The sequence below is a fragment of the Pipistrellus kuhlii genome, unplaced genomic scaffold (genome assembly GCF_014108245.1).
Source record: "Pipistrellus kuhlii isolate mPipKuh1 unplaced genomic scaffold, mPipKuh1.p scaffold_m20_p_21, whole genome shotgun sequence".
Lineage (NCBI taxonomy): Eukaryota > Metazoa > Chordata > Mammalia > Chiroptera > Vespertilionidae > Pipistrellus > Pipistrellus kuhlii.
The window spans coordinates 1,510,037-1,525,058 of NW_023425520.1; the positions used below are offsets into that span (position 1 = coordinate 1,510,037).

Here is a 15,022-nt window from a genome sequence, read left to right on the forward strand (position 1 = left end):
TGTCCTCCATTTCTTTTGTTTGTGATCTATTTCCTTGTCTCGGCATTTTCGCAGCTTCCCTGATGGGGCGGAGTTTCAGGGTGGAGCCTACAGCCTTGGCTTCCCTCAGCCACGCCCTACGAGGCTCCTGAGTCTCAGTTTTCCTCAGGGTCCTTCAGTACTCTGTTGTATGCACCTCTGAGAGTGAGGTGCCCTCGATTTTCACCTGCTACCAAACAGTCTAGGCTCTCCCCCAATGAGCCCGGAACTGGGGTTCAGTTCAATTGGAAGTTGAGTTGGAGGTGGCGTTCAGAGCAGTCTGGGGCTTTTGTCATCTTCCCGCCAGGGCAATCCCGCGGCACAGCCAATTGTCCCTTCTCTGCGCACAATGTGCGCGCCTCCGGGGGCTCTGCCTTTCGCCCCTCCCCCAGGGTTCCACCTTACAGCCTAGTCTCCCTCTGGATGAGCCTGGGTCCCCGGGGTCTGGCCTAGAACTGGAGTTCAGAGCAGTCGGAACTGGGGCTTAGCACATTCCGGAGCTTTTGTCTCCTTCCTGCTAGGGCAATCTGGCAGCAGAGTCAACAGTCCATCCTCTGCGCGCAATGTGCACGCCTCCAGGGGCTCTGCCTTTCGCTGCTCCCCGGGTTTCCGCCTTACAACCCAGCTCCCTCTGTTTGAGCTTGGGACCCCAGGGTCTGGCCTAGAACTGGGGTTCAGCGCTGTCGGGTCTGGGGTTCAGCAGAGTCTGGAGCTTTTATCTCCTTCCCGCTAGGGAATGCCAGCTAGGCACTCAGCCGCCCCCTCCTCTCCGGCTCTGTCCTCACCGCGTGCGCCTTGTGTCTTCGTACCTTGGGCTTTTACAGCTCCTCCACTCTTCCTTCTGGTTTTCTCCTTGCTTCTCATTGTAGAATTTCCAGTCAGTCGACTTTCCTGTAGTTCTGGGTAATGTCCATTTTATATTTTAGTTGTATTTTATTGAAATTGTTGTGTGCGGCTGGGGTTAGGTGTTTACCTGTGCAGCCATCTAGAATCCTCAAATTTTTTTCCAATGTGACTTTTTTTAAAAATTGATTTTGGAGAGGGAGGGAGAGAGAGATAGAAACATCAATGATAAGAGAGAATCATTGATTAGCTGCCTTCTGCATACCCCCGACTGGGGATCAAGCCTGAAACCCGGGCATGTGCCCTGTCTGGGAATCAAACTGTGATCTCTGGGTTCATAGGTTGACGATCACCCACTGAGCCATGCCAGCTGAGCCAATGTGACTTTTCACTGATGTTGACCTTGATCCCCTGGTGGAGGTGGTGTCTGTCAGATGTCTCCTATGTAAAGCTGCTCTCCCTTTTTGTGTGCTATCCACTTTGGAAGGAAGTCACTATTTACAGCCCACATTCCCCCTCTTCAAGGGTGCAGCATCTGCATAGATTACTTGATATTCTTCTGTCTGGGAAATATGTCTCTTCTCGTCCTGAATGATATTTTTATTCATGTTTGATTTTTGTTGTATCATTGAACATTAGAAAATACTGGTTTACTGGCTTGTTGAGATCTTTCAAATATAGTTGACCCTTGAACAACATGGGTTTGCACTGTGTGAGTCCACTTAATACATAGATGTTTATGATACATATGACATACAAAATGTGTTAATTGATTATCTGTATGACATCTGTATTGACTATCTGACATCTAGTATGCTATCTGTATGACATCCAGTCAACAGTAGAATATTTATTAGTAGTTAAAATTTTAGGAAGTCAAAAGTCACGTGGATTTTTGATTGTGCAGGGGTCAGTGTTCCTAACCCCTGAGTTGTTCAAGGGTCAGTTCTACTGACACATTTCATTTTCAGTATTGCAGAATCAAATTAGTTAATCTCTGACATGTTGGGAAGCTGTTGGGCTCATACAGGCAAACATGTTTTACAGAATCCTATCTTGTCACAGAATATTAAAAAGATTCTTAAGGGCTGAGGTGGTTGAGCATTGACCTGTAAACCAGGAGGTCATGGTTCCATTCCCTGTCAGGGCACATGCCCAGGCTTTGGACTTGATCCCCAGTGGGGGGCATGCAGGAGGCAGCCAATAAATGGTTCTTCATAAGGGTATTGCCCATAGCATGACAACACTGGCTCCTGGCAGGATCATGCTGAAGTGACTCCTTGGGTGGGCGCTGGCCCTACAGGCTACCCTGTTACTTTTTGGTGTTGGGGTCTTTCCCTGGGGCCATTGCCAGCTGCTGGCTGAGGGGGTCCTCTCTGGCTTGTCTGTACATCTTTTGGCAACTCTGCGCACCTGGAAACTGGCTCCTATCACTGCTTCCAGTCACAGAGGGGCCATCTTGGCATCCCTGGCCAGGATTTGTGACTTTCAGGGGTTCCTTTGTTCCTAAAAGGAGCCCAGCAAGATAGGCTGGATGTCTTCTGACCTTGCTGATGGCATAGTGCTCCTCTGTTCCTGCCATGTGCCCTGGACTTGCCCATCTCTGTACTGGGGGTCCTACAGGGGCATTGGGCCCACAGGCCAGAGTCTGGCCACACATGCTTCCTCCTTTTCTCCTGATATGTTCAGCTGTAGCTGTGGCAGGGCTGGTGCACTGTAATGGCATCCCAGAGCGATAGTCAGACCTGAAGTCTCCAGGAAGAATGATGGCTAGATTTCAAAAATCCCATTGCAGCTGCTCACCTCCATGGCCTTTGTGGCCAAGAAGCAAAATGTGTTCTGACTTCCAGGCCCCCACAAAGCAGACTTTTCTCTTGACATCCCAGCCAACAGGGTGTCAAATTACAGTGCTGGGAGAAGTAGCAGTGGATGCCAAGAAGGGATTTAAGCAGAGGGGTGGGAAGCCAGCTGGTGGACTCCAGGGCTGTAAGGGTCTGGGGAGGGGACCAGGCACCTCTCCCCATAAGGGGCAGGCAGGACGTGGACTGTAGGGCACAATCTGTCCAGGCAGTGGAGCTTCCTGTCTAATCACATCAAATGTCTCTGAGTGAATGGTATCCATTGGGAAAGGAGGGTGGGATTCCAGTGAGCAGCCTCCATGCCCAGGTGGCCATGAAAGGGCTCAGAAATGTGTGTCTGTCAAGGCACCCAGTTCACAGGGGCCTGCCAGTGAGATGGTGCCAGATGGTAGGACTTCCCTGGGAACTGCGATAACTCTTATTTTCTGGTAGGGCCTTTCTAGAAGTGTTTCTGGAAATGGAGGTGGAGAGGTGCTCATTGGAATTGCTTTTAGCTGTGACTCAGATATCACTCTAGGTTGTATCTGAAACTGGTGGCTCATAGGCTTGAGGATGGCCCCTCCTTTCCTGTGGGACTTTCTCCTCACCCCCTTTGTTGGGCAGCTCTGGTCTCTTGCTCAGTCTTCCTGGAACTCCATGTCCATCTTATCCCAACTTCTGTATCTGCCACAGGACATACATGTGTGGAGAACTGCACTGGTCCCTTTGGGGGCTTTGAGAGCCTTTTCTTCCCCCCTTCCTATCCAGGGTAATGTCTAGGGTACATGGCCTCTGTTGGGGACAGTCTGAGGGAGGACAAGGAGTTACCATAGTGTGGGCTCGCTCCCTGTTGGCCCCATTGTCTTAGTGGTTTAATGTAATGATGTATTGGTGTGTAATTGTCTTTTGGCTGGTCTGAGCAGGGCACTGCTTCTTGAGCTCTTGTTCTTGCAGTTCCACATGAGCTGAGCTGGATGACTGGTGGCTTTGTCACTCATGTGGGATGGATAGGCTCATCTCCATGTCTGTTTCTGACCCTCAGAGACCCTCTTTCCATGAAACTAGCTTGGCATCCTACACCAGGGTGGTCTCGGGAGCTGCGGTACATGGGCCTTCATGGGCTCACTCTAGGGGCTGAAGTGGGAGCTGCAAGGTTCCTGTGGCCTTGCCTCAAAAGCTTGCAATGGCCAAAACCGGTTTGGCACAATGTCAGGCTGTGGACTGAAAGGTCCTGGGTTCGATTCCAGTCAAGGGCATGTACTTTGGTTGCAGGCACATCACCAATGGGGGGTGTGCAGGAGGCGGCTGGTCGATGTTTCTCTCTCATTGACATTTCTAGCTCTCTATCCCTCTCAATTCCTCTCTGTGTAAAATCAATAAGATATATATTTAAAAAAAAAAAAAAAAGCTTGCAATGTTGCTTCCTCCACATTCCTGTAAGAGAGCAAGTCACAAAACCAGCCCAGATCATGGGAACAGGACTAGATGGAGTATGAGCACAGTCAAGGGTTAGCTGGAATGAGCGCCTTCACAGGGCTCTCAAAGCTGGGCTGATGACCTCATCAGGGTGGAGTGCTAGTTCTCTGTACAGGGTTCTGTCCACCACGAGTATTGGGACTTCCTCTTAACATCCACCAGAATCCTGGACTCACAGGCTAGAGGTTGAACTTAAGGGCCTGTGTTCTGAAAAGACACATAACACAGAATTCAGAAATCCTTTTAAGTTAATTTGCACATCCTTTAGCAACACAGCATTGATTGTGCCTATGGACATAGTCACCCACGTGTGCAAGATTATTAGTCACTCTACAGGTATTGCTGCGTTCCTTGTGGACTTAACAGAGCCCATCCTGGAACCAGGTACCAGGGAAGATGAGGAAGTGGGCATGTGCCAATCCTGTTGCTTGAAAACCCACTATGTCAGACCATCCTGTAGCTGCTGGGACAGTTGCTCACAGAACAGACACAAACCCTGCCCTCCTAGGTTTGAGAATATTTGAATGTTAGTTACTTCAGTAGCCCATTGTGTGCGAAGCCTGCATTCACCGTGAGCAGCCTCTTAATGCTTTAGGAAAGGTTGGGACCCTGGTGTCCTAACAGCTTTCTAAGTTATCTGAACAATTTTGAGCTCTGAGGAGCAGCTGAGCTGAAATCCCTGTTCCTGTTCTTTAGGGGCACAGAGAGGAAAGTGTCTTGCCTTGCCCTAGGCTCCTCCACTTGCAAGAGGCAGAATCAAGTGAGACCACAGGTGGTTTTGTGGGAGTGTGACAGCAACACCTGCCCTCTTCCCTAGTGTGCAAGCCTGGTGCACAGTGCCCACTCATGGTAGGCCTTTGTGAGCATGGCCATGGGCTCTGGGAGGAGGCCCTGTGTCCTCTCTGCCACTCCTAGCCAGTGTGGCACTAGGAGAAGATTCCTGCTCTTCTGCCTCTAGTGAGGAGCGGAGCCCCTCCCCCTCTTCTGAGTCCATAGTATCATATCAGGATTGGATTCCTGTTTTGCCCTTTGCTTGTTGGGTCATCCTGGGAACATCCAGTATATGGGCCTTATAGAGACAGGCTACAAGTAGAGCAGTGGAGTTCTGGCCACTTTTTGTAACTACCTGCAGCCCTAGCTTGGGGTAGGAGAACCCAGGGACCTTATGAGGGCACAAAAGGTTTCAAGTGCATCTTGTAAAGGAGGATGTGAGAGAGTGGTGAAGGGAATGGTGGTGAATGTCAGAGCCCAAGACAGGGTGGTCCCATGGTATAGAGACTGGTGGGACTGGTTGGGGTGGATAAGAATTGGCTTGGCCTGGGAGGTGTGAATGGGTTCCAGTGGGAGGAATGCCCTCAGGCCCAGGTTGGGGTTTGCAGAAGGAGCGGGTGAGGCTGGTGCTGATCTAGCAACACCTCACTCCGCCTTTAACCACAACTAGCAGCTACCTGCTTCTGGACCCAGCTGCCGGGCTGGGGAGTTGCAGAGAAGAAAGTCCTGGCAGGGAATGGCTGGTTGCCGCGGGCCCTCAGAGGAATTTCTTGTCCTGAGGCCTTATTGGGCCCAGTCATTCCCAGCTCTCTTAGTGTGTGGGGGAATCTCAGGAGTCTTATTAAAATTCAGGCTTAGATTGAGTAAGGTGTAGGGCAGGGCAGAAAGATGCTACATTTCTAAAGCCCTGGAGAAGCTGCCCAGCTGCTCCTGAGCTGATGTGGGTGGTTGTCTTGTTCCTCTTGGTAGATCCTAAGGATAGATCCACCTTTTTATCCAGGGGTTTATCCTCCCTGCCTGCCACTATCCCTACTTCTTAGGTAGCATTCAGCAAATCAGAGTTAAGTGACTGAATGGATAAATGCATGAGTGTAGATGAAGCACTCTTTCCCCAACATCAGGCAGGCTCATTCAGAGAACAAAGGTCAGAGTTTCTGACTGTTTCCCTCTATGAGACTGCTTCCCCTGGCACAGATGGGGTGAGGGGGCAGAGTACACTAAATATTAACCTCATTCTGTCCTCTGGCTGGTGAACACCTGGGACAGAGGCTTGGCGTTGTGGACGCAGGATCCTGTTATAAAGTTAAGTTTACAATCCTGGTCTTACCTCCAGAAGACTTGAGAGGGTTCTGTGTTTGTTTAGCCAGAGACTGCTCAAGGAGATGAGGTAGTGAGACAATTTTCACTGACTATAGCCTGGCTTGCGTCCAATGATTTTTTCACAGGTCATGTAAAATCTCTTGATCACAATATTTTACATAAGCGTTCCCAAGATGGGCAGGATGGGCTTATCGGATTTGCCTGAAGTCTTATAGCTTCCAAGTAAACTCGGTGCCCAGGTCACTGCCTTGGACTGAAGCAGTGTACCTGGCCATGCCACCGTCCCTCTAGCTGCTAGATTTCCTCTGCTTTTGTTCCCCTGGCCTAAATGGTTCTATTATTTAAAACAATTGGGGGGGGGAAAAAATCCATGTTAATTCTGATTCTGTATCAAAGAGGCATTCTTTTTCCTGAATTAAAAGAATTCTTTGGGAAGGAACTGAGAGGCTTGAAGCACCCTTGTTTTAAAGATGGAGCTTAGGGAAGTTTTTCATGTTGGAAACTAGAGGGGCTGGTGGCCCCTCTTTGTTTGGAAATGACCAAGTCTCTGTAACATATTATAGTCTCTGTGGGTGGACATCACACAGGAAGTGCCCGCCAGCCCGGCAGTTCCAGGGTGAGCTGGGCTCCTCCATTTTCTAAAAACACCTGAAACCTACCTCACTTCTTAAAATGAAGGCTGCTTGTCACAAACTGGTTAGAACTGGCTGTTGCCATGGTTTTCACAAGGAAGGAACAGTTAAAGAGTCACATGACAGAGGAGGGAAATGCCTTCATCACATGACTTTTTGGTGGCCTGAGTGCATACAGGAAGTTCACTCCCTGCTGGGATGCTAAGTGATCTTTGATGGGAGGTGATGTCATCTCTTGGATGAGTTATTGATTAATGTCAGTCTAAGATGGGACCTAGGAGTGCTGCGGTCAGAGTGGCCATCTCAGGGAGCTGCAGCTTCCAGATGGTCTGGTCCCCTCACCCTGCCCTCTTCCCTCTGGCCAATTTCTTTTCTTTCTTTCTTTTCTTTTTCTTTTTTTTTTTTAATTTTTTACATCTCGCCCACCGAAGAAGTGCACACCCTCACTGAGATGATAAAAAGTGATCAATCCCTGTAGATTACCCTCATCTCAGCACACACTTCCTTAGGAAGTGCCTGCAGTCTGTAATTTTAGATGTGGTTCTTTCTGGGCTGCTGCCCCGCCTGCCTGCAGCCAACTAGGGTCCAGGATCCAGGAGAGTCAGGGAACCCTCAGGGTCTAGTCCTCTGTGAATGTGCAGCTCACACCAGAGACAGCAAAGGTGGTTTAGTGGGCTATTAAGCAGCAGTTCCCTATAACTCTGCCCTTGCTTTGCTGAGATGTAGTGCAAAGAGTGGGATAACTTCTAGCTGTTACTCAGTTAACTTTATCAAGTTTGTTCTCTGGGCAACAGTGCCACCTAGCGGACCAGTTTGGTCCTTGGTTGATTTTGCTGCTAAGGGAAAGATTTGATTCCTTCAACCAGACTTGAAGCCAGAATGTTTACATTTGCCCTCAGCAAATGGAGCCACTTTGTTGGGGAAGAAGTGCCATCTTGGGACCCTTTGATTCTGTGTATAGGGTCAGTGACACCATAGTAGAGGCTCAGATGTGCATATATGTCTTAGGAGACTTGGGGGTGGACAGGGTTTGGGTAAGAGGGCCAGAGTAATGGCAGAGGTAGCCTTGGCGCCAGACCACTTCACCCTCTATTAAAGCATGGGGGATAGAGGTTGCTGGAAACCAATTTGTGAGCAGATCAGATAGAATAAGAGCACCCAGATTTGCAAGATAAAATGTGTTCAGTATTATAGTCTATTTCAAAACATATAGCCACATTACACTGGAAGGTTGAAGGGGCCACATGTGGTCCAAGAAGGACCTCAGTCAGGATCCAGGGCCATGTGTTTGTTTCCCTGTTTATCTTAATCCTCACCCAAGGATATTTTCCCCATTGATATTTTTAGGAAGGGAGGAAGGCGCGGGGGGCTCCGAAGGTACGTGCCCTTGTTCAAGAATTGAACCCATGACTCTTCTTCAGTGTACTGGCCGAGGCTGTAACCACTGAGATTTTTGTTTGCTTGTTTTGTTGTTGTTAATCCTCTCCCGGGGATATTTTTTCCCCATTGCTTTTCAGAGAAACTGAAAAGGGGGGGGAGGGGGGCATGGACGTGATGTGAGAGACACATCGACTGGTTGCTCCCGCATATGTCCCAACCAGAGGTGGGGAGCATGCCCCACAACCCAAATATGTGCTCTTGACTGGGAACTGAACTTGTGACCTTTTGGTGTACGGGCCAACATTCTAGCCCTGGCTGGAGTTGCTCAGTGGTTAACTACTGACGTTTTTAATTTAACACCTAGCCATATTGTAGAAGAAAGAGTAGTGATGAGTGGCGTTTTCCAAAATGTCTATGTCATCCTAAGACATATAGGTGTCCTCATCCCTGGGGACATAAAGGCAGGCACCAAGAACAGTCCCAATTGGAACTGGAAGGGGCAGAGCCATAAACATGTGGGTTTGGGTACTGCATGGTGAATACCATGAGAGAAGGCAGCTTAGTATGGGTGGCAGAGAGACTATGAGGGAGGACACAAGGAGAGATGTTGCCACCAGTAGGGCAGTGTGCTTGCCATCTCCTTGCTTTGTCTGTGTTTTAGTCTGGGCACCTGGAGGGGTTCTGGGGAACAGTCCAGCATAGTCAGTATGCTCTGGTAACAACAAGCCGTCCCTGCTCCACAGTGACATAAAGCCCGAGAAGAGAGCCCCCTCGCCTGATGTGATTGTGCTCTCCGACAATGAGCAGCCTGCGAGCCCGAGGGTGAATGGTCTTCCGAAAGAGACCTTGCAGGAGACCAGCACTGAGGACCTAATGGTGAGTCTTGTCCCCCTGCTAGGGAACACTCCACTGAACACATCTCTGAATATAGCGGTGATCGTGGGACCTGTGCTCCTGGGTGCCGGGCCTCCCTCTCAACCCTCTTCTCTTGCGCTTGCAGAAAAGCAGTCCTGAAGAACGAGAAAGGATGATTAAGCAGCTGAAAGAAGAGTTACGGTTAGAAGAAGCAAAACTCGTTTTATTGAAAAAGTTGCGGCAGAGTCAGATACAAAAGGAAACCACCACCCAGAAGGTTTGTGCATGTCTGTACCTTCCTCAAGGGTCAGTGGAAGCCATTCAGAGCTGGGGTTGGAAAGGCTAATCATGGGAGATGGGTTTCCTCGGGGGCATGAGGGTCTGAATAGAAACTTTAGCTAAATACAAAAGGTCCCATTTTGTATTTAGCTAAAAGGATGTCAGTGAGAGGATATTGAGAGTCCTGCTTAGTCTAGAATGTTCCAAATCTGAATACGTAAAACTTACTTCCTGTAAAAGTATGAAGGGAGTAGAAAACAGATGTATGAAGCTGCTGGAAGCATACTTCAAGGTTCAGAGCTCTGTCCTGAATTTTTTAAAAAAATTTTTTTTAAATTATATATATTTTATTGATCTTTTACAGAGAGGAAGGGAGAAGGATAGAGAGTTAGAAACATTGATGAGAGAGAAACATCAACCAGCTGCCTTCTGCACACCCCCCACTGGGGATGTGCCCGCAACCATGGTGTATACCCTTGACCGGAATTGAATCCGGGACCCTTTAGTCCACAGGCCAACGCTCTATCCTCTGAGCCAAACCGGCTAGGGCCCAAGTTTGTTTTTAAAATGGCCTCCTGCCCTCGGGTGGCTGTGCTGGCTTGGAGAAGCTGCTGTGTTTTAATTTGGGCATCTGTTTTAATCTGGAGTTGTGGACAGAGGCTCTGTCCCAGTGCCTGAAGTTCTTTGTGGTTCTGCTCTGAGCTCACCCTGTGAACTTGTAGGACAAGTTCGTGTTTTGTTGGATTTCTGGGAAGGTTTATGATTAGTTATGCAGCTGCTCTTATCATAAGCACTATCGTACCCTAGCTGGTTTGGCTCAGTGGATAGAGTGTCGGCCTGCAGACTCAAGGATGCCAAGTTTGATTCTTTTCAAGGGCACATTCCCAGGTTGTGGGCTCAGTCCCCAGAAGAGGGCATGCAGGAGGCAGCCAATCAATGGTTTCATCCTCTAATCATTGTTGTTTCTGTCTCTCTCTTCCTCTCTGAAATCAATAAAAATATATTTAAAAAGAAAAAAACCCACTATCACTAAACCAGGAAAGTGATTACATGGCAGGCAGGATGGCTGACAGAATGTGTAGAACTCGTATTCCCTAAGAGAGAGGAACAGAAGAAAGACACTCACTGGTCTGATTTGGGGGCTTATTTGAGTTCCCATCCCACTCAGTCAGCAAGTGGATGTGGCCTGACTGATTTCAATTAATTTCTGGTGGACAGAACCTGCCTATTGTTTCCTTGTCAGTTGTTGAAGATAAGGTAAAGTGACCCAACTATGTCACTGTCCCTTCCCTAGTGGAATGTTACTTTAAGAATCCCAAGGTTGAGCCGAAACCGGTTTGGCTCAGTGGATAGAGCGTCAGCCTGTGGACTGAAAGGTCCCGGGTTCGATTCCAGTCAAGGGCATGTACTTTGGTTACGGGCACATCCTCAGTAGGGGGCGTGCAAGAGGCAGCTGGTCGATGACACTCTCTCTCATCGATGTTTCTAACTCTCTCCCTTTCTCTATGTAAAAAATCAATAGAATAGATTTAAAAAAAAAAAAAAAAAAAAAGAATCCCAAGGTTAAGCCTAGCTGGTGTCAGTCAGTCATTGAGTATCAACCTATGAACCAGGAGTCATGGTTCAATTCTCGGTCAGGGCTCTCGCATGGGTTGCAGGCCCGATCCCCAGTAGCGGGCATGCAGGAGGCAGCTGATCAATGATTCTCCTCATGTTTCCAACTCTCCCTCTCCCTTCCTCTCGCTGAAATAAATAAAAACATATTTTTTAAAATGTTAAAAGAACCCTAAGGTTGATATTAACCTGTCCAGGCCCTGGGTCCTTTTCCATTGCCTGCTTTTCCTGCCCCCTGACAGGCAGAGCCACAAAGTGATGGCAGGAGTCCCCAGGCGGTGAAGTCATGCTGGAAAAGCTCTCCTTTGCCCATTTTTGTACATGCCATTTCCTGTCGCAGATAGGCAGGGGTCACTTACCAGGCTGGAAGCAAAACCTTTGCAAACTTTAGTACCTTTGGAATAGGAAGAAAATCAGTCCTCCTTCATCAGGATTATGGGGTGGGCAGGACTGATGGCTTTCTCATCTAACGAGTATCCTGCTCTCTTGCAGCCCACAGGCTCCACTGGGAGCGCCGTGACCACCCCTCCCCCGCTCGTGCGGGGCACCCAGAACATTCCTTCCGGGAAGCCATCACTTCAGGTCAGTTCCTTTCTCATCAGGCTCTTGAGTAGCCCTGTTCCTTCTGATTAGACTGGGTCCCCAAAATAAAGAATGCTGGCGTCCCCAAAATAAAGAATGCTTATATTCCCAAACTAAAGCCACCACTGACATCATAAACAAATCATACCAACAGATGGGAGGCCCCACCCATGACCACCCCTTTTGACACTGGAGAGAGAACTAAGTTCCTACCTAAACATATTGGGCTCCTTTTATTCAGAGACTCCCAAAGGCAGTGGGATCTTGACCCAGCAAGGCTTCTAGCCTCCTCTGCTCAAAGGATTCTCCCTCCTAGCCATAGGACAGGGGCCCAGATCCCTTTAAACAAGCCTGAGTCCACAGCTCACACCAGCAGGTGCCTGTCCTGATTAGCTGGACTCTTGCTCTGGTGGGGCCTGTGTCTTGACTGTGCCCATGTTTACAGGTCTCTTGTTGGAGTCTTATGTTCCTTATTGCATTTATGTGTTTTCTATTATCTCCTCTTTTTTTGGTTAATAAGTATATGCTTTTACAAAAATAGTATACCTGTTTGTTTAAAAACAAACAAACCACTTGTTAAGATATGGGATTGGTATCTTTTGACAGACCTCTTCGACTCGAATGCCTGGTAGTGTCATCCCACCGCCCCTGGTCCGTGGTGGGCAGCAGATGTCCTCAAAGTTGGGGCCGCAGGCAAGCTCACAGGTCGTCATGCCCCCGCTTGTCAGGGGGGCTCAGGTGAGCAAGGGTGCACCCTTGGGACAGGAATATGGCCAGGCAGCCCCAGGCAATGGTTTACCTCACATAAACAACCCTTTCCAATTCTCAGGCTGGGGCTATGAGCCAGTCTTTTCCTCTGTCTCCCTCTATTGTCCCTCATTGTCTTGTCCCCATCCCACCCCACAGCAAATCCACAACATCAGACAACATTCCAGCACGGGGCCACCTCCACTCCTCCTGGCCCCCCGGGCGTCTGTGCCCAATGTGCAAATCCAGGGACAGAGGATCATCCAGCAAGGCCTTATTCGTGTTGCCAATGTCCCCAACACCAGTCTGCTCGTCAATATCCCACAGGTGAGGGCCATGTTCTGCTGACATGGGAAGTGTATCATGCAGCTGCCCCCAAAAGTCCACAGTCCTTAGGGACAGTGGGGTGGTGCGGTGTGACCTCAGAGCCAAGTGAGGCTTTGGACATCCCTGTGCTTTGTATTTGAGCTCCTCTGGGCTGTCAGGCATGAAGGTCACAGGCAGATACACGGATCTGCCACATGACAGAAGTGGAGAGTTGCTGAAAGGGTGAGGGGTGCAGACCTGAGCTGAGATGGGAATCTGAGGTCTTGGGGAAGGCAGGTTTGGGGCATAGATAGTGCCAGCTGAGGTGTTTGGGCCTGGGGATGGCTGGGGGGCACTAGAGCCTTTCCTTCCCTTAACCCCTGTAGGCACAAGCACATGAGGATCATGTGTCTGCAAATGTCCTCATGGCATTAGTGTACCTATTCTTATTCACAAGTCCCTTCAATTCTGGACAAACACTCCTAGATGGGATGTGTTTGTCCCCACCCAACAGAGCCAGGAAGATGGGATGGGGGGGCCAATAGGCTAGAAGCAAAGCCTCATTGACAGATAAAATTATTGGGTAGCAAGGGCTTTTGCTGATGGGTGAGTCAGCATCTCTGCCTCCATTGGCCTAATATATTCTTGCCTGCCTTCTCTAGGTCATGATCAAGTGCAGTCCTGCTGCCACATAGTAATGTCTTGGCAAAACAAAAGCTTGACCTATACAAGCATTTTACCCCATAACCCTTGATCTGGATCCCTCCAGGTGCCAGACCCTATTCTCAGCTCAGTGTGCAGGGAGGATAAAAGAAAGCAGTCCAGCAGCAGTGGTGCAGGGGGTTCTGTTTGCAGTGGGGTGGTGACCCCAAGGAGGGTTCAGGGGAGAACTGGCTGGTCGGTCAATGAGGCATTGGCTAGGTCAAGATGCTGTGATGGCATCCTCTGTGTTGAGGAGTCTCTTTGACTTTGAGACCTTCTCGGGGGGTGGGGGTGGGAGGAAAGGATCCTGGGAAACATCTGTGCTTCTTAAAACCTGTGATGTATTATAGGCAAGTCATTAGGTGTGTGCATTTTCCTGGGGATGGTGTATGCTGCTTTTCTTTAGATTTCCAAAAGAGTCCTCTACCTTATGAAGCTAAGAGCACTATCATGGTCAGTTTCAGGTTTTGAGGAGAGCACTTGACATTGTTGAGGGTGAGTGAACTGGAGCAAGGAGACTATGGAGCATTGGCCACTGGAGTCTAGACAAAGAGGATAAAGTAGTGCAGAAATAGCAAGGGTTGAGGCACAGTGGGGTGGTGCAGTGTGACCTCAGGGTGAGAGGTTGGTGCAGAAACTGCTCTCTCCTAAATCCTGATAAGGACATTAGCATCTCCAGATAAGCACACACAAAGATGCTCACAGGGAAATGCCACAGATGACATTTGAACCACCATTGCACCCCTGTGAGGAAGGAGGCTGCCAGACCTGTGCTGAGAGGAGGGTCAGGCCATAGAGCTGTCTGGGTTGGTGGCCATGCTGTCTGGGTTGGTGCTGCAGGGACATTGCTAAGGGGATGCCCATTGTCTTGGTTATAGTGATGGGTTGCTTTATGGATATCCTGGCAAAATGTAGCAAATTATAGATTTTTTTTTAATGTGTATGGATTATTGAATATCAGCTAAGCCTCAACAGTGTGTATACAAGATTGGTCATTTCATAGGATGAATGGTTTATTGCTACTCTGCCTGCTGCTCACAGGTATCAAGCAGCTCGGAATTTCTCTCTCGGGGACTCATTAATTAGTGCAACTAATGGTGCTGACCTGGGCTGTGGGTGCAGCGAGTAGGGCCTGCCGCAGTGCTGGTTACCCCTAGCACTCTGACCATGTTGTTATTTCCCAAAAGCCATCCCCAGCTTCACTGAAAGGAACGACAGTCACCTCTGCTCAGGGCAACTCCACCTCCACCAGCGTGACTTCCGTGGTCACATCTGGTGATTCTCCAGCCAGCCGGCAGGCGGCTGCCAAGCTCGCACTGCGCAAACAGCTGGAGAAGACGCTGCTTGAAATCCCCCCACCCAAGCCCCCTGCCCCAGAGATGAACTTCCTGCCCAGCGCTGCCAATAACGAATTTATCTACCTGGTCGGCCTGGAGGAGGTGGTACAGAACCTGCTGGAGACGCAAGGTGAGTGGGCCCTGAGGTAGGGTTGTTTTTATCTCTTGCCACTAAAGTTTCTGTAACATAGGTTTTTCTCAACGTACAGCACCTGTCTATGCATCTGTGGTGTACCCAGAGCTGTCTTAAAGATATTGGGTATTTTATTTTATTTTATTTTATTTATTTATTTTATCTTTGTAAATACTTTTATTTTGTTTC

General features: G+C 49.0%; 1 protein-coding gene across 10 annotated transcripts in view; it reads left to right on the forward strand.

Annotated features, from left to right (window-relative positions):
• GATAD2A (GATA zinc finger domain containing 2A) overlaps nucleotides 1-15,022 on the forward strand; it is a 111,963-nt gene that overhangs the window by 84,655 nt on the left and 12,286 nt on the right. For 8 of the 10 annotated variants that reach the window (XM_036450482.2, XM_036450480.2, XM_036450487.2 and 5 more), the window contains 6 exons: nucleotides 9,022-9,154; nucleotides 9,279-9,410; nucleotides 11,519-11,608; nucleotides 12,215-12,346; nucleotides 12,515-12,682; nucleotides 14,551-14,830. In XM_036450482.2, the coding sequence (XP_036306375.1) occupies nucleotides 9,022-9,154; nucleotides 9,279-9,410; nucleotides 11,519-11,608; nucleotides 12,215-12,346; nucleotides 12,515-12,682; nucleotides 14,551-14,830 (935 nt within the window). The remainder of the gene's footprint in view (nucleotides 1-9,021; nucleotides 9,155-9,278; nucleotides 9,411-11,518; nucleotides 11,609-12,214; nucleotides 12,347-12,514; nucleotides 12,683-14,550; nucleotides 14,831-15,022) is intronic. The other 2 variants (XM_036450489.2, XM_036450488.2) reach the window with 1 other exon arrangement.